The sequence below is a fragment of the Emys orbicularis genome, chromosome 2 (genome assembly GCF_028017835.1).
Source record: "Emys orbicularis isolate rEmyOrb1 chromosome 2, rEmyOrb1.hap1, whole genome shotgun sequence".
NCBI lineage: Eukaryota > Metazoa > Chordata > Testudines > Emydidae > Emys > Emys orbicularis.
Genome location: NC_088684.1, coordinates 33,184,471 through 33,204,559, shown reverse-complemented (window position 1 = coordinate 33,204,559; position 20,089 = coordinate 33,184,471). Strand labels below are relative to the sequence as shown.

The 20,089-nt window shown below is 43.0% G+C and overlaps 1 protein-coding gene across 2 annotated transcripts in view; it reads right to left on the bottom strand.

The window, feature by feature from the left end:
- The window catches only part of RSPO2 (R-spondin 2), a 155,508-nt gene extending 137,244 nt beyond the window's left edge, over positions 1 to 18,264 (bottom strand). For both annotated transcript variants that reach the window (XM_065399679.1, XM_065399680.1), the window contains exon 1: positions 18,171 to 18,264. In XM_065399679.1, coding sequence (XP_065255751.1) covers positions 18,171 to 18,264 — 94 coding nt within the window. The remainder of the gene's footprint in view (positions 1 to 18,170) is intronic.
- Positions 18,265 to 20,089: the final 1,825 nt, after the last annotated feature.

Here is a 20,089-nt window from a genome sequence, read left to right as displayed (position 1 = left end):
TAATAAAATATGAAGTAGTTCTTATCTACTAAGAAACTGGAAAGGGCACAGTTCATAACATTAGTGTACTCTATAGTATATCCCTAAATCTGAGACAATTCAAACAAGACTACATTTGATTTATTAAATCTCATCCATGCTCCCTTCATTTTACATGCTGAGCTTCTGTTGATGTGATGGTTAAACAAAACTCAAGAAGCTATGCAAATAAAAGAAAGCCATTTCTCTTATTTTATTTTACAGAGCACCGACAACGTGCTTGGCATTGTACAAGACAAACAACGACACCTCCCTACTCCAGCCTACCTAAGTTATTTCTCAGATATCCAAAACCAATGGAGTTTACAATCTGCATAAAATACTGAGTGTACTTTACAAGCAAGTAACTTCACTCATGTTGATATTCCCAAGGGAACTAATTAACATACTCATGTGAGTAAAGTTACTGAAGTTTCTTATTAGTCATTACAATGATCTACAAAGTATTTGAGAACAAGGGACAACATTCTGCCCCCATTTAAGTCAATGGGAGTTTTGATTGATTGATTTGATTTCAATAGGGTCAAAATTTCTTCCAAGGTCTCTGCTCTGAAGAACGCACTGACCAATTTAAACAAATGCATGGCACACTAGTTCAAGAAACAAAAGGCATGGGAACAGAAGGCCAAGTTTCCCACTCTATCACACAGAGGGCAACAGGGGTACTGCAACAATCTGTATAGTGGGGGTGCTGAGAGCCATTGAACCAAACTATAAACCCTGTATATGATGGAAACCACTTCAAGCCAGGGGGTGCTGCTGCACCGGCAGGACCCCTAGTTCCAGCACCTATGGATGGCAAGGAGATCAGTGATGGAAGGGACTGAAGGAGGAGAGTAATGAGGGGTAAGAGACAAACCATTATAGGCATGAACAGCAGTATGAAAGAAGGTGCAAAGAAGAAGCAAGCAGAAACAGAGAACAGATATTAATTTTATCTGACTTAGGAACTTGTATCCATTGTGTCATTAATAGGGCTCAGACTGACATGCCTATAATTATCCAGGTCAACCCGCTTACTCTTTTTAAATATTTGTACAACATTAGCCTTCTTCTGGTCATCTGAAACTTCCCCAGTGTTCCAAGATTTATTGAAAGTCAACATTAATAGTCCAGCAAGCTCCTCAGCCAGTCCTTTTAAAACTCTTAGATGCAAGCTATCCGGATCTGCTGATTTAAAAATGTCTAACTTAAGTAGCTGCTCTTTAACATCCTCCGGTGATACTAGCAGAATGGAAAGTTATCAAGGCTCCTTCCCCACTCTGAACTTTAGGGTACAGATGTGGGGGCCTGCATGAAAACTTCTAAGCTTAACTACCAGCTTAGATCTGGTCCACTGCCACCACTCCCAATGTGCTAATTCCCTTCCCTGGGTAGCCTTGAGAGACTCTTCACCAATTCCCTGGTGAATACAGATCCAAACCCCTTGGATCTTAAAACAAGGAGAAATTAACCATCCCCCCTCCTCTCTCCCACCAACTCCTGGTGGATCAAGATCCAACCCCCTTGGATCTAAAAAACAGGGAAAATCAATCAGGTTCTTAAAAAGAAGGCTTTTAATTAAAGAAAAAGGTAAAAATCATCTCTGTAAAATCAGGATGGAAAATAACTTTACAGGGTAATCAAACTTAAAGAGCCCAGAGGACCCCCCTCTAGCCTTAGGATCAAAGTTACAGCAAACAGAGGTAAACACCCTAGTAAAAGGTACATTTACAAGTTGAGAAAACAAAGATAAAACTAACACGCCTTGCCTGGCTGTACTTACAAGTTTGAAATATGAGAGACTTGTTCAGAAAGATTTGGAGAGCATGGATTAATGTCTGGTCCCTCTTAGTCCCAAGAGCGAACAACCACCAAAACAAAGAGCACAAACAAAAGTCTTCCCCCCACCAAGATTTGAAAGTATCTTGTCCCCTTATTGGTCCTTTGGGTCAGGTGTCAGCCAGGTTACCTGAGCTTCTTAACCCTTTACAGGTAAAAGGATTTTGGAGTCTCTGGCCAGGAGGGATTTTATAGTATTGTACAAAGGAGGGCTGTTACCCTTCCCTTTATAGTTATGACAAAAGTATTACCATATTATCTGACTACATCATCTCTTTTTTCCCAAATACAGAACAGAACTACTTATTGAACAGTTCTGCCTTTTCTGCATTATTATTGATAATTCTACTATATCCATCTAGTAATGGACCAATACCCTTTTTAGGATACTTCTTATTCCTTATATACTTTAAAATATCTTTCCTATTGTTCTTAACTCTGCTGGCCATAGATTACTCCTTGTGTCCCTTTGTTTTCCTTACCAATTTTCTACAATTCTTAGCTTCTTATTTATATTATTTACTATCAGCTTCCACTTTCTTCCATTTCTTGTATTTAAAAATTTTTTTACAGTTTCCCTTCTAAATGAAGTGGATCTTTTAACCAGTATGGACTTCTTCCTTGGTTGTTGGATTGTGTCTTTTTGGGTATCTAGTGCATCTCTCTTCTATGGCACTCATCACCATAGTGTCCAAGCACCTCACAATTATTAATACATTATCCTTGCGACAGCCCTCTCAGGCAGGCAAGTCTTATCTCCATTTTACAAGGTAGACTCAGTGACTTGACCAAGGTCACACAGGAAGTCTGTGGCTGAGCTGGGAAACGAATACAGCTCTTCTGCATCCCTGTGCAGTGCCCTATTGTCAAATTCACTTTTCCATTCTAAATCTTTGGAAAGATTTCACAAGTCCTCAGTGAAATTAGAACTCAAGACTAGAGCTGATTAAAAAGTAGCAAATTTGCTTTTTTGAGGGAGATTTCAGTTTCCTGCAAAAGTTTGATTAAAAAAAAAGTTTTCAAAAAAGATTTAGTTTTCAAAAGACAAAAATTGGAATTTTACACCTCGCTCCCCACACAAAATCAGTTTTTTTGACCAAAAAAAAAAAAATCTGGAAATTAACCAAAATAAAAATTTCCTGCCAAAATGCCATTTTTCATCAAAATAGCATTTTAGCAAGCTCTACACATGACCTGTGCTTTACAGGCCAGTGCTGTAACCTCAGAGCTATGGAGCACTCCTCTGAAGAAAATAAGGAGTGAGAAGCAATGTAGGAGGATAAGGAGAAAGGGATAAGTAGGGGTGAAGTTGCACAGTGTCTCAGGAAAGAAGCTTGAATTTGATAAAGGAGGAGAGAGAAAGCCAGTGAAAGTTATGATTCCATGAGGGGAAAGGGAGCTAATGAGATTGGAGTGGCAGAAGGCCAAGATGATTTTAGCAGTTGAGTCCTGGGTAGACTGTGAGGGGAGGGGAGGTGCACTGAGGAAGATTACAGTAGTCAAAAGAGAAACACACCATGGTTTTAGCAGCAAGGATAGAGAGGAAAAGGTGAATTTTAGAGACAAGGTGGAGAATATGAAACTCATTTGTGTCCTTAAAATCTATCCTGCATTATGAATGTATATATACACTGAACTAGAAGAGTTGGAAATGGGTGGGAGTAGGAAAAACATTCCTATGAAACATCTCTGAGACAAAGAGCAAAGACTTTGACCCTCCTTGGTTCCTTGTTTTCAGATACTAGGCAGTTGCTTTTTCCAGAATGTAATGCTGAGAAATTAGGCTCTCTGTAAGTTGCTTTTAACATGCTGTTTTAAAATATGAAGATGTCCACATGTTTTTAGGGAGTTATACAACAGAAGAATAAATATACTATCCTAATTCTATAGCACCTTTCATCCAAGGAAATCAAGGCACACTACAATAATTTAACTAAGCCTCACACTACCACTGTGAGAAGCACGTACTATCATCCTTATTTTACATATGTAGAACTGAGGCACTGAGATTTAGAGCTTGACTAACAGACGTGCAAAGCATCCGCAGTTCCCATTGGCATTGCAAATTCTCAGTACTTCTGAAAAATCAGGCCCTTTCTGACTTGTCTGAGGCCAGACAGCAAAAGTAAACAGCAGATCTGTTCAACCGAGCTGGTCAAAAAATGAAGGTTTTTTTTAAAAAACCCCAAAGATTTCATGAAAACTTCATGCCTTTTCAGGGGTTGGAAAATTTTGAAATTCGGAATTTAATGACCAGCTCTTCTGGTAATTTTGGCTTTTGCCATCTTGGCTCCAAATCGCACGCTGTTACCACTAAACCACTCAAGATATTTAAGTAAAGATGTAAACTGTAGTATCAAATAACAAATGTAGTAATCACTCTAGGATATATTTGAACATAAACTAGAATGCTCAGCTAATTAAATTTCTCCTTTAGTTAAACACTAGCATCTAAACCAATGAGAAGTTATCCCATGTAATGGGACGTCTAAGGGATTATTACATTGTTACTGCTGAGGGTAGCGAGGGATGGAGTATAGTTTTTATATATTGTAATTAATATTTAGTTTGCAAAGGAAAAATAACCTTCATCATTCTACGGGTGCATCTACACTTGGAGCTGGGGGTTTGATTTCCAGCTGGAGGAGACATACTCGTGCAAGCTCTTGTCAAGCCAGGGCACTAAAAATCGAGTGTAGCTGCCGCAGAGTGTGTGATGAAATGTACTCAGGGCTGCTAGCCCATCCTGCAGCTTGCGTGGCCACAGCTACACTCTGTTTTTAGTGAGCTAGCTCAACAAGAGCTAGCACGAGTATGTCTCCTCCAGCTGAGAATCACACCCCCAGCTCCAAGTATAGACATACCCTGTATGGTTAAATGAAGCAGCTAAATGGTTTACCAGAATCTAAAAGCTAGGAATGTTGGCTAGAAATGCGATATAAATAGGAAAGAAGGATAACACCAAATAAATGGCTCCAACCATAAATTGTTTCAATATAAACCTTTAGGAGAAATAAATGACTCCTCCACGGCATTTTAAAATTTGAAATGGTGTGTCCTTTCCCATTACAGCGTGGGTCATTTCTCTCAGGTTTGGCCACTGACTGAATGCACATTCTAAAGTGAACATAAGAACATAAGAATGGCCATACTGAGTCAGACCAAAGGTCCATCCAGCCCAGTATCCTGTCTACCGACAGTGGCCAATGCCAGCTGCCCCAGAAGGAGTGCAACTAACAGGTAATGATCAATTGATCTCTCTCCTGCCATCTATCTCCACCCTCTGACAAACAGAGGCTAGGGACACCATTCCTTACCCATCCTGGCTAATAGCCATTAATGGACTTAACCCCCATGAATGTATCTAGTTCTATTTTAAACCCTGTTATAGTCCTAGCCTTCACAACTTCCTCAGGCAAGGAGTTCCACAGGTTGACTGTGCCCTGTGTGAAGAAGAACTTCCTTTTACTGGTTTTAAACCTGCTGCCCATTCATTTCATTTGGTGTCCCCTAGTTCTTATATGATGGGAACAAGTAAATAACTTTTCCTTATTCACTTTCTCCACACCACTCATGATTTTATATACCTCTATCATATCCCCCCCTTAGTCTCCTCTTTTCAAAGCTGAAAAGTCTTAGCCTCTTTAATCTCTCCTCATATGGGAACCGTTCCAAACCCCTAATCATTCTAGTTGCCCTCTCTGAACCTTTTCTAATGCCAGTATATCTTTTTTAAGATGAGGAGACCACATCTGTACGCAGTATTCAAGATGTGGGCATACCATGGATTTATATAAGGGCAATAAGATATTCTCTGTCTTATTCTCTATCCCTTTTTTAATGATTCCTAACATCCTGTTTGCCTTTTTGACTGCCACTGCACACTGCGTGGACGTCTTCAGAAAACTATCCACGATGACTCCAAGATCTCTTTCCTGATTAGTTGTAGCTAAATTAGCCCCCATCATATGGTATGTATAGTTGGGGTTATTTTTCCCAATGTGCATTACTTTACTTTTATCCATATTAAATTTCATTTGCCATTTTGTTGCCCAATCACTTAGTTTTGTGAGATCTTTTTGAAGTTCTTCACCGTCTGCTTTGGTCTTAACTATCTTGAACAGTTTAGTATCATCTGCAAACTTTGCCACCTCACTGTTTACCCCTTTCTCCAGATCATTTATGAATAAGTTGAATAGGATTGGTCCTAGGATTGGTGCTAGGACTGACCCTTGGGGAACACCACTAGTTACCCCTCTCCATTCTGAAAATTTACCATTTATTCCTACCCTTTGTTCCGTCTTTTAACCAGTTCTCAATCCATGAAAGGATCTTCCCTCTTATCCCATAACAACTTAATTTACATAAGAGCCTTTGGTGAGGGACCTTGTCAAAGGCTTTCTGGAAATCTAAGTATACTATGTCCACTGGATCCTCCTTGTCCACGTTTGTTGACCCCTTCAGAGGACTCTAATAGATTAGTAAAACATAATTTCCCTTTACAGAAACCATGTTGACTTTTGCCCTACAATTTATGTTCTTCTATGTGTCTGACAATTTTATTCTTTACTATTGTTTCAACTAATTTGCCTGGTACTGACATTAGACTTCCCGGTCTGTAATTGCCAGGATCACCTCTAGAGCCCTTTTTAAATATTGGCGTTACATTAGCCATCTTCCAGTCATTGGGTACAGAAGCTGATTTAAAGGACAGGTTACAAACCATAGTTAAAAGTTCCGCAATTTCATATTTGAGATCGTTCAGAACTCTTGGGTGAATGCCATCTGGTCCCGGTGACTTATTACTGTTAAGTTTATCAATTAATTCCAAAACCTCCTCTAGTGACACTTCAATCTGTGACAATTCGTCAGATGTGTCACCTACAAAGGACGGCTCGTGTTTGGGAATCTCCCCAACATCCTCAGCCGTGAAGACTGAAACAAAGAATTCATTTAGTTTCTCCGCAATGACTTTATCGTCTTTAAGTGCTCCTTTTGTATCTCAATTGTCCAGGGATCCCACTGGTTGTTTAGCAGGCTTCCTGCTTTTGATGTACTTAAAAAACATTTTGTTATTACCTTTTGAGTTTTTGGCTAGCTGTTCTTCAAACTCCTTTTTGGTATTTCTTATTACATTTTTACACTTAATTTGGCAGTGTTTATGCTCCTTTCTATTTACCTCACTAGGATTTGACTTCCACTTTTTAAAAGATGCCTTTTTATCTCTCGCTGCTTCTTTTACATGGTTATTAAGCCACGGTGGCTCTTTTTTAGTTCTTTTACTGTGTTTTTTAAGTGGCAAGTAACAATTATGCGCTGAAATTGGCAAAATTTAGAGTTAGTTAAAATTTCTTAATTTTGATTTTTTTCACAAAACAGTTACATAGGAATTGCCATAATGGACCAGACCCATGGTCCATTTAGTCCAGGGGTTCCCAAACTTGGTTCACGGCTTGTTCAGAGTAAGCCCCTGGCGGGCTACAAGACGCTTTGTTTACCTGAGCGTCCGCAGGTACGGCTGCTCGCAGCTCCCAGTGGCTGCGGTTCACCGTTCCTGGCCAATGGGAGCTGCGGGAAGTGGTGGCCTGGCCCGCGCCACTGGGAGCTGTGAGCGGCGTACCTGTGGACGCTCAGGTAAACAAAGTGTCTCGTGGCCCACCAGGGGCTTACCCTGAACAAGCTGTGAACCAAGTTTGGGAACCCCTGATCTAGTCCAATATCCTGTCTATGACAATGGCCAGAACCAGATGCCTTAAAGGAAGGGGTAAAAACCCTGCTGCAGAAGTGGAGTAATCTGCCCCTCACATTAGGTCTTTTTCCTGAATTCTAATAGTTAGACTTGCCTAAGCCATGAAGGGTGAGGTTTAATAGCTCTTTTTAAAATGTTGCCATTGTTAATTATGTTCTTGATAGCTATATAAAAATATTTCCCGTTTTTTGACCTGCTCTGGTTAAGTGACACTGGCAACTTGATTTTTCAGAGGGACTGAGCATCTGCAGTCCCCATTCCTCAGCACGTATGGGGGGGGAAATAATCAGACCTTTACCTTCCTGAGCCTCAGCTTCCATCTTTGTAAATGATCCTCCTCCTCCTCCATCACAGAGGTGCTGGAAAAAGACTTTGAGATCCTCCAGTAGAAGGCACTCTAGAAGTGCAAGGTCTATACTAAGGAGTTAGCACCTTTATAGGGACCACACACTAAACACGTGGGCTTGAAGCACTTGAAGCTAGATTACGGGGGGGCGTGAGACAACCATTGACATTGCACCGTTCTGAGTAGCCACTGTACTCTGCATTTTCAGTTGGACTCTAAAGTGGAGTTTTAAAGTGTAAAGTGCCAATACAAGTATTTTCTGAGGCAACTCAAAGCTAAACATATGAACTACACGTGTAGTGCTTGATCAGTTAGAGAGCACACACTGAGCTCTAAGTGAGGATAAAAGCCACAGAGTGTAGATGAAAAATGTTAAGACTTTTGTAATTAGAAAGAGCCAGCTGCAGCTAATAAGGAGGAGGAATGTTAAACTGGGATTTTTTTTTTTTAACTTTACTGCAGCTGAGACATTGAAGCCAAGCAAATCACTGGACCCTTTCATTGTTTGATTGCTGGTAGAAAACTGCCCATGGAAAGACTACCAGCAGCTCATCTGGTAGGAACACAAGTCCTAAATGGAGGTCTCTCATTCAGGTCAAGCTTTGGCAAGCTCTAATCCTTCTCAGGTGACGTTACTTGTATTCGACCACATCCAGTTGATCTCCTCAAATATTTTCCTTCCTCTCCTCCTTAAGCCTTCCAGAGTGTGTTTAAGTAGCACAGACTAATGTTATTTTACCCAGTGAGCCTCAGATTACACCAGGACGAACATGCAGTAGTTTCACTTAGTAGCTGCTTGGAAAGCTATTATGAGAAAACAAAGTGAGACCAAGTCTGTTTTAGGATTCAGGTTTAGAAGGGTCACATTACAATCCTTCTCCAAAAGTTGGGGGGGGGGAACCTACATGTATTTATGCTGCTGCTAATGTTACCATAAGTAAAATAGAAGTTGGAGGCAACTAGATTTTTTTCCAGGAGTCTGATGGAAATAGAACTGGAAGGAATGAAAATGAGAGTTTGGGTTCTCAAGTGAACTCCAACTCTTATTTAAGAGAATTGCCAAGCTTTCAGCCTGTTTGGTTGGATCTCAACATGTCTGACACTACAGGAGCACTGCAGTACAAAATGCACAGAATTACCATTTAAAAGTTCCAAGGAACACAGCGTGCCTCATTCTGATCTAACTCACGCTGGTATCACTGCTAGTATAATTCCACTGAAATCACTCCCGATTTACCCCAGAGGGAGCAAGCTCGGAATCAGGCCCAATGCCTTGGCATTTTCACTCACATTGTGTCACTGAGTGTATTATGAAGTGTTCAATGGGGAAAGAAGAAATAGAGGAGGGAAAAGCTTATGTAAAAGCTAGGTAGGAAGGTGGGAAGCAGAGCTCCTGGGACATGTGGAAAATCAGGGATAAACTCAACAGCCCAGGTCACTCAGATTAACTCCTCTTTCCACCTTCACTTTCTTTTCATTTTGTTTTTTAATTTCCCTTAAGTTTCTACTTCTGTTTTTTTCCAAGCTTTGCCTTTTTTGTTCATGTGAAACAGTATTAAAAAAAGGAGGGGCATATTCTGGGAACTGTGTTGAATCTAAATTCTTGCTGAGGGGAAGTGACAGAACTGGGAGTTCCTGCTCCCTCCCTCCCCCTGGAGACCATGAAACAACATGAGGTTGTCAATGTTTCCTACAAATGGGCTAGGAGAATTATGAAGCTGCAGAGAGTTCAGCTTCCCAAACCTTTGTACCCTGGAGATTCCCCAGAGTAAAGAACCCCAGAGGCTCTCCACGATGCCCCTCTGCCTCGCTTATATTCCCCAAGGGTGAGTGGGATTAAGAAGACCCAAGTTAGCAATCACGAAGAACAAAACCACTGTCTGAGAGCACTGCAGACAAGACCTATGGTTAATGAAGCACAGATGAATTAGGCACAGATTATATCCATACCTGAGGAGAGGAGAAATATAGCTCCTCTCCTTCCTGCCCCCCAAAAACAAGCTGAGCCAGATCTCTCTGGAGCAACCACTAGAAAGCCTCTGCAAGAGAGTGTGTGTGCACATGGGAGAGTGGGGTGGAAATTACACAGCGGACACAACAATCACTCCCCCTTTTCCACATCCGCTGAGAGAAATATAGTCACGCCAGAATTCTGCAATTTCAAATTGAGGCTTGCACTATAATGACATCTTAAAGCAGAAAGGCAGCATGATTCAGTGGATATGGCAATGGACTGGGAGTCAGGAGACTTGCATTCTATTCCCTGGCTCTGCCACTGATCTACTGCATGATGATGGCCAAGTCACAGCATCTCTTTGTGCCTCTGTTTGCCCTCCCATACTATGGCTGTCTTGTCTATTTACTCTTCAGGGCAGAACTATCTTTCACTATGTGTCTGCACAGTGCCTAGCGCAATGGGCCCCAAGGCACTACAGTAATACAGAAAATTATAATATTCTTAACTAACATTTGGAATATACTCTTTACAAACAGAGTCTCATAACACACAAGTCCCACTGAGATTACAATGAGGTTTTTGCTACTGTAATATTTCTGAGTGAAAAAAATAAACTTGCATCAATTTAAACATTTTCTCTAAACACATTCTAGGAGAACCAAAAGTTACTTTAATAACTTTAATACAGGGAAAAGCTTATGTAAAAGCTAGGTAGGAAGGTGGGAAGCAGAGCTCCTGGGACATGTGGAAAATCAGGGATAAACTCAACAGCCCAGGTCACTCAGATTAACTCCTCTTTCCACCTTAATACAGGGGTAGGCAACCTATGGTACGCGTGCCAAAGGCGGCACGCGAGCTGATTTTCAGTGGCACTCACACTGCCCAGGTCCTGGCCACCGGTCCAGGGGGCTCTGCATTTTAATTTAATTTTAAATGAAGCTTCTTAAACATTTTTAAAACCTTATTTATTTACATATAACAATAGTTTAGTTATATATTATAGACTTATAGAAAGAGACCTTCTAAAAATGTTAAAATGTATTACTGGCATGTGAAACCTTAAATCAGAGTGAATAAATGAAGACTCAGCACACGACTTCTGAAAGATTGCCAACCCCTGCTTTAATACAAAAAAAACCCCAACCAGTTTCTTAAAAAATTTAGCCACAACTGAGCCTCAGTTCTGATGAAGTCTTTGAAATCAGGCACATCATGGGGAGAGTTCAATAAAGAGTGTATTGAATGAAAAAAAACTGTGGTGACCTCTTGTAATTCCATAGCATTTCATCATCACAATAAAGAAACCACAACCCACTTCATCACAGCATCCTGGGAATCAGTGCTGTTCACTAGATAGCAATGTTTCATTGAGAAAAATATCTTGAATTCAGGACACTTGTGCAGAACTGAGATCTCTACAAGATACAATAGCTGATCAACTGCCATGACAAAGCACAGGCATTAACTACTTCATCCTATGGCAGCACCTCAGCATATGGATAAAGCAGGGTGTTAAGGTTTATATTAACATGGACCTTGATGAGTAACAATCTCTATACGTGGCAAGATAAGAACATCCCCTTGTGATTTCCTGAATTCTCCCCATTAACTATGAGAAAGCTGGGTCCAAGCCACAATGTTCAGATCCAGACTTTATGAAAGTTTAGGGCTCATATCTGGTCTGAAGGTCTTTCTAGTAATACGTCCATGAGAGAAAGACTAGGCTGCCTAGCTGTCCCAAAAGGGGCTTTGCTGGATGGAAGAGAGAAGTTAGCTGCATGACTTCTGCCTTCCTATCTGAAGATGACCATCCACAGGAGTGAAACATAGGGGAGAGTAGCTAGATCATCATGGGAGGGGGTGGGTTTGGGGAAAAGGGCAGCAATTTCAAGATGTACCTTAAACAAGGACAAGGGCTTCAGAACATAACATCCAAAGAGAAAGAATAAATAGGCAGAAGTTTTTCTGCAGACTTGCTAGTAGATTCTTTAGGTAAATATGTCAGTAGATTTGTATGAAAGTGTATAATACCCACTACAGATCTTGTGGTAATAGATTCCAGAAACTAGAAGTCATCATTAATACAAGCCTAGACTGAAATGGATCAGAGCTATTGTTGTGATGACATACTCCATCCAGCACATCAACTTGGCGCAATGCTAAGGGCTTGGGAAGTTTGTGCCGGTGTAGCTATAACACCGCAGATTCCTATTGTAGACACCATGGACTAGAGCAACATGGGGTTGCACTGGTGCAGCTAACCCCAGTATGTTACCAGGGTACATTTCCCAATACAGATCCTGTCTTAACTGATGTAGCTTGTCTACATTGAGGGGTTTACACCAGAGGAGCTGCACTGGTACAAAAGACACCCAGTATACATAGGGTCTAAAAGCTGAAATTGCTGTACTGTTTTTTCTATACTTCTTTAGCAACACTTTTCCTACCATACTCCCTTCTCTTCACACATAACTTGTGCAGTGTAAGTGTTTACATTTGTAAGTAGAAAAATTCTTCAGATAATAAAGAAGAAAAATCTGGAAAATTTAGCTAAAAAGGGACATAATCCAATGGAGCAGAGTCCGGTACTGACCACTCCCTAATCCATCCACTCTGGATTATTTGTAGACAAATATTAATTTCCTGTTTATAGGGGTTTGCATTTCTTAAATAGAATTAAAGACACCTTTAATCCTATAGTGACTATATATAAGGTTTTCTGTTATCCTCATCCATAAGTGTTCATAATTCAGTCAAAGGAATGTTTCTATTTACTCTGAAACATAATTCTGAAACTGTATAAGATTGTTGTAAACACTAGGTATAATTTGTTGAAGTCATTCAAACATACCATCTGTTTATCTGATAGAAAGGGAAGAGAGTAAGAGTACAGCATAAGATTTTCCCAGAATCCCAGAAGTTAAGGGGCAAAAGCTTATAGCTACATTGAGTATTTGGCTGCAATTGATTACATATTTTGAAAGAGGGGGTATTTAATTGATTTAGGTATTGATTTCCAGAGTCTGCAAACTATGAAGGCACCAAAATGATGTTCCAGGAGCCTATGTTATTATACTGGATCAGGGGACCTCAAACTTCTTCTATATTGTGGACTATAACTTAATAGGAGATTGTTTTATGGGCATCTCTCCTCCCTTTGCCATCATATGATCAAGGTATTTAGGATATTAATTGTTTCCTTCTGCTTTCTTTTAGGAAGAGTTCTCTTCCCTTCCCACCCCACCCATTTTATCTTTTTTATTTATGTCCTTTAAGTGGAACAACTCTTGATATAAAGAGGAAAATCTGGGAAAGGCAATCACCAACCTTTCCCATTCCATACTCACTAAACTAGTGATCATTGTAGAAGCAGTATGTCTGTGGTGCAGAATCAGAATAACTGTTCACCTCCCTTGTCTTCTGGTACGCCTGCTGAAGTTCTTTGATTTTCATGCAGCACTGCTGTGTGTCCCTGGTGTAGCCCTTCTTCCCCATGCCCGGCGCAATCTTTTCATTGATGTCTACATTTCTTCAGTTGGGTCGGAGCTGTGTCTGCACAGACTCTTCTCCCCACAGACCTATAATATCCACCATCTCCTGTGTACTCCCGGCTGCAGCACGTTTGGGGCATTGAGTCACCATGATCAGCTGGGTTGGCAAGTTGTCCACGCTGATCAAACAGGAAATGGGAACTCAAAAGTTCCCGGGGTTTTAACAGGGGAGGAGCTGTTTCCTGTGTACATGGCTGCTGTGCAGCAGAGCTGAAAATGATCTCCAGAGCAGTCACAGTGGAGCATTGTGGGACACCTTCAGGAGGCCAATTCACTGTGTCTTCTCTTCTCCAGACTAAACAAAAAACTTTGAGTACAGAATTTTTCCCATTTTGCATCAGGATGAACCTATGATCTTTCCAGGTTTTTCATGATTCAGAGGAGGGACTTGAACCTCAGTCTCCCACATCCTAATTGAGTGCCATAGCCACTGGGCTCTTGGCTGTTATAGATAGTATCACCTCCCTATTACTGTTCAGTATTCACCTATTAATACATCCAAGTACCATATTAGATCTTTTGTCACAGCATCACATTATAGCCTGGTTATCTATAATGACCATCAAGTCCTTTTCAGAGTCACTGCTTTCCAGAACCCAATCCCTTATCCTGTAAGTAAGAATGCTGTTCCTAGATGTTTTAAGATAATTTTGGTTTGAAGCTTTTGATCTCTCATGTGTCCCTGATGCTGGATATTCACTCAAATGCATAATGCAATAAACTGCTCAACCCCAAGAGATGTTATTTTGACACTGGCTGCAATTGGTAAGGCACACAAGACAAGCCTGGTGACCACTAACGGAGATAAGAACAGGGACCTGAAAACAACCCAAGGCATTATAAGACCAGTGTAAAAGCACTTAGGTAAGTAAGTATCCAAGAGAACTGCAAAACTCAATTATGCCTTACAAATCAAGAAAGGGAAAGGAGATACTTTGGTATACAAGATTAGTCTACTGGCATTTCACCTATATTACTTTAAAATATGTTTTAAAACAGTTTCTGCAGGAAGAGTAAACAATCTTCCTAGTAAATCCTAGCTTTGAGACACCCTCGGACAAAGACTTCCCACTCCCATAATAAAAGTATTGATATGAATTAACCATAGCAAATAATATTTTAGTGCTGCAGCAGAAAACTATTAGGTGTAGAGAAATGACAGTGTAAGTTACATATGTTTATTTATAACTTTTTTTTCCTGTTGCACTAATAGAAATCTCTTGATTGAGGAATTTAAAGAATAAATTTCTGATGTGACCTGTTTATTTTATATTGTTTAATTGACTAACAACATGAAATCAATGCCTGTTAGGAATCAAACTTTAAACCTCTAATTTTTCATCCACTTTTATTATATTATGTTGCATAATTTGGTCTGGGATGGGAAAGGGGGAGAAGGAGGAAGGAAAACATATGATCAGCTTTCTCCAGTATTTACTATACTCTCCTGGAAATGCTAGCTATAAACCCCATTTCCTATGCACAGAAATACAGATCCACAGGTCATTGTCCAGATTTTTTAAATGCTTTGTTTTTTTAAATCAGTTAATATGATAGATTTGCTTGACATTCCAAACTGGATGCAATTAATTCCTACTGCATAGGAGAAATGATCTATGCCAAGAATTTTATTTCATTACGAAAACGATATTATGGAGCATCTGAGATCACATACTATACATAATAGAATGCCAGAAAAGTTCTAACTGCCAGTACCCCACAGTGAATGCCTGATTATTTACAGATGGGAAATGGAAAAATTGTGAAATTACAGAAATTTTGAATCCTAAACTCAGACATTACTTTGGTCTGTATGTTGCATGGTAAATACCAATTATAAATTCAAATATATTCACAGATCTTGCCTTTAGCTCTTATCATCAGCCACTTTTATTTCTTTAAAGTTTATTAACTGAAACTATATTGCATTCTCCTCAGTCCAAAATGAAAGCCTTAGGTGATAGCACAAAATAGATCCAGTAAGTCAACTGTCAATAGCAATGTTATTTCACGAGTAATCAAATGTCCATCAAGAAACTAATTTAAATCAATCTCCTTTGGGAAAGCCAGTTGTCCAACAAGTACAACAATTGGTCTAAGATCAATCAGTGAACACGAGATCAATTAAAACCAGCTTAAGTTTTTGTAGGGGGACAATTCATGCAACTCAAGTTAGATCTCTATTCATTTCTATACTCCCACAATGCAATCCTTAAGCTGTGTTGTAAAGCAGAAATACTACTATCACTCTCCACTGTCTAGCCAGCACTCTAAGTAGTTCCACATTTAATTAAAGACACAGTATACCCTTTGTTAGTACAGATAGTCAGGCTGGTCACTTTAAAGGACTGCTGCAGTTTTAGCCATGCATACAAAAATTTAATTCTGCAAACCATCTGTTGGAAAAACATCAGAACTAAATCATTTTACAATGTAATTTTGACCCACTCAGAAGTTTACATGTGCCTGAAAGTATAAGCCTCTTCTGCTTTGCGGTTTATTAGGACTTATTTTTGCTAAGCACTGGAGATGTTAACAGGTTTACCAATAACCTTTTGGTTACAATGTCTTATGAAATGTGAGAAGTAGTAGTTGAATTACCAGATTTTCTGTTGTTCTTAACTATGGGGGGAGGGGAGAGAAGAGTGGGGAAAGTGAAAACGAATAGAACTACTTAAGTTTAGATAGATACCTATAGTTGTTCTAGATGAGGGCAAGACCCAGAAAAAACAACTCTGAAATTTGGAGAGAAGGTGCAGTAACACTTTTGTCCACATGGGTGCTGTAATGACATATTCCACAACACCAATAACTAATCTCTAGCAATTCCAGTTTTTGAAAACCTCCAATATTTGGAAGCAAAACAAATTAAGACTTTGTGATAATTCTCTAAAATGCATTCCTCATACAAAATCCTCTCTCTGTGTGTCATTAAGGTGTACTTCAAGAAACTCACTATTTAAAAAGCAAGAATCCCTCTTAAAACTTCTTAAATTGATTTATAAAAACGAATGTGTGCCAAAATCAATTATCAATCTCCTTACATTATAAAGTTCCCAAAACATTCCTTGAGACAATATAATGAGGAAACAAGACTCTAAACTGGATTTAATGACTCCCAACCTAAACAAGTATGTATTTAACAAAATCCTATTTTAGTCCCTGAAATACATTTAGATCTTTTTTTTTTTCAACTAAAAAAATTATTTCATAGATATAAACCAATCATCCCTAACAGTATTGTGTAAAAACCTTTGACTGGTTTAAAACCAATGTACAGGGTAAATGACAAAGTAGTTTACTTCCACTGGTAAATACAAGCTCATTAGTAGTTGTAGATCTATGCAAGGTAATAACTTCTGAAGGGTAAAATAATTTACCATGTGCAACTAATCACCATAGGCATAAGACCAGATCCCGTCTGTAAAACAAGCTCAGGCGTACTCGAGACTGAGAAGTGCTGCATCCGCTTGGCGGAGGGCATTAACTCAGTCCCGGAGCAGCAGAGCTAAAGTGAGAACAGTTTAACAGAGCAGTGAGAGGCAGGCAGAAGCGCTGTCCCCGGGAGAGTCAGAGGCAGGAACATTTCTCCATAAAGCCCGTTATAAACAGATCACCTCCCAGACTGGGCAGGGGAAGAGTCAGGACCTATTGACCTAGAATCACCAGCGCTGTCACGACTATCTCCTGGGACAAAGGGGAGTCTCTGGGGCTGCGGGAGGCGTCGCATGAAATTACTACGCGAACAATCAATAACCTGGTTCCTTCAGGTCCCAAGGAGAAAGGGGTCGCTCGCTCGCTCGCACACAGGCGGTTACCCGCTGGTTATCGCGGGGTCACTCATCAGCGGGGAGTGAGCGCTGGACTATGACTGTGGAGGTGAATGTAGATCACATGGCCATCAATGTACCTGCGGCTTCTAGATTCACTGCCCCTCTGTTCACCAGCACATCTAATGTCCTGTACCTGGATCCAGCCCGGTTGGTGCTGGGATGGGCAGTCGCATCGCACACGCAATGCTCCCCTTTCACTGACGGGCTCCCGGCACCCAGTCGACCCTATTCTAAATAGGACCCCCGCCTGCAAACCGGGCGTCGCAGCGTACAGCGCCGATCCCCCGTTTCAGCTCGACCCTCCCCCCCGCAGCAGAGAGCCAAGTTCAGCGCCTAGTCCCACGGCTCTCGCTGACAAATGCGTCCAAACGCAGGTCGGCTGGGATTTTCAACTCCCCGTCTGCAAACGGCTAACGGGGATTTCCTCCGTTTGGGACCAACCAGCCCACGGGGTTTCTCTGCGAATTAGCGCAGCTCCGAAACCCTGAGGGGAGCGGGGACTCAAGGCAGGGCAGCTGAGGCGGTGCCTTCTCTCGATGGGGTTTTAATCCACCTGCCAGGCAGCCGTGAGCTGCCTAGCAGCTCCGTGGGGAGGACGAGAGTGACTGCACCTCTCGGGGGAGCGGGCAGGACGCACTTGCTGCTCCCCAATAAGTCACTTTAGACTAAGGCTGCGCAGCGTCACGAGCGCACACTCCCTCCTCCCGGGGAGCTCGCAGGTCCCCGGCCGCGCGTGCGGGACAAGCGCTCCCACCCCGCGCGTTTGGGACAAGGGCTCCCACCCCGCGCGCGGACCCGCACCCCGGCTGGGCAGAGGGGCAGCCGCCGGCGGTCCGCACAGCCCCGGGAGAGCAGTGGGTGCCACGCTACTGACCTCTCTTGCTGCGTCTCCAGCGGCTGGCTTGGCAGTGGCTGTAATCCATACAGTTCAGGACGAGCAAGGCAAAGGAGAAGAGGCGAAACTGCATCCTGGGCGGCGAGGGTGGGCAGCTTCTCTCAGAGGGAGCAAATCAGCCGGCTGGCGGGGCCGGGGCAGGCGCCGCGGGGAGCGGAGGTGCCAGGCTGAGCGCGGGGGGCCGCCGCGGTAGGGTCCGGTCCGGAGTCACCACCCGCCGGCCGCTCCCCTGCCCAGGCGCTGCGAACTGGCAGCAGCTCCCAGCATCTCCTTTGATCTGCAGACAAGGAGCAGAGCGGGGTGGGTGTGTGTGTGGGGGGGGGGGTTAGTCCCACCCTCCCTGCCTGCACCGAGGCCACGGGGATGGCAAAGCGGAGCGGGGACGACCCGCCAAGAGCCACAACTCTGCCCCAGGTGGCTGCACTCAGAGAGCACGGGGCAGGCTCGTGGGGCGAGAGGGGGGCAGGCTCTGGCGCACGGTCCGTACCTTCAGCGCCGAGCAAGCAGCGGAGCGGCTCCTCCAGCCATCCTGCGGCAGCGAGTCAGGGAAGCGGCGCCCCTCGGCTCCCCGGGACTCCGCTAGCAACACGTGGGCAGGCGAAGTTTGGGAGCCGCTCAGCTGAGGGGCTTGGGGGCTACGCGGGGCGGCCGGAGAGGCTGCCTGGCCGGGAGGTGAACAGGCGGGTTTTGCAACGTGCCCCTCACCAGCCCCCCGCCTCTGCTGGGGAGCAACCAGGGGCGCTGCCGCCCCACGAGTCCGGCTGCGTCTCGCCTCCCGGCCCTTTTATCCCCGCACTCCGGCTGTGACGTGGGGGCTGCCCGCGGGGCAGACTCACCCTCGCCCTCCGCAGCCGGGGCTGTGCGGGGCGCGCCAGAGGGATGCGCTGGGGGCTGGAGGCTGCAGTAAGTAGGTGGTGCTGTGGTCCACAGCATCTCGGAGCGGGCCCCGCGCCCCTTCTGCCAGGTCCTAGCGCCGCGGGGCGCTGTGGTGCCTCAGGGTCCTAAAGCCCTATGCGTGGCAGCCTCCCTCCCCGGGGTTTGAATGGCAAACTCCTCAGCCTAGAGGCTCTCCTCCTCCGCAGGGGCCTAATGCAGGAGCCACTTCTCCTTTCCCGCTCCTCTCCAAAGCCTGATAGCTCCCCACCCCGTGCCTGCTGCTTGTGGTTGTGGGCAGATGTTGGCCGCACAAAGAATTTCCCATTTCTCTGCCTATGTCCAGGCAGGGTCCTACATATCATCTCCTCCACCCCTTCCTCTGGGGCTCTTAAGGCCTGGGGCCCTTTGTAAGGGAAGGATCCAAAGCCCTTTAACTCGATGGAAATTCTCTCCTTGGTCTCAATGTGCTTTGTATAATGCTTCAAGTCTCTACACAATCCTGGAGCGTCTCCTACAGCCCCTCCTCCCAAGTCCTTAAACCCAGAGTATCGCCTGGTCTACCACGTCCTCAACCCACCTTCATCTGTTCCCGTTCTTCCCCAGACTGAAATCCTTGTTCGTCTCCTCCTCTTTCTCTCCATTCCTTCAGTATCCAAAAAAACAGGTTATCTTCTTTGCCTTGTGGTCTTTTCCTCCTGCAAACTGCTTACCTGGGGAAAGTCTCCAAGGGCAAACTAAGTATGATTTGGTGTTCCAGGTGCATTATAAAAACAATCTCCGGCTGACTCAAGATTTTCAGTAAATTAGGCCCTGATCCTGCAAGCTGTTTTGCAGAGGTGCACTTCCATGTCGGAAGAGAGCCTCACTAAAGTCAGCAGCCAAGCTCTGCGCAGAGGCTGATCTGTGTGGAACACCTTGCAGGATCAGAATAATGTAAGCATTCTGGAGACCTCAAGCATAATCAATTGGAATAATGTGCTTGCACAGTATTGAACCAATTCATTATTTACCAGTCTGATTTC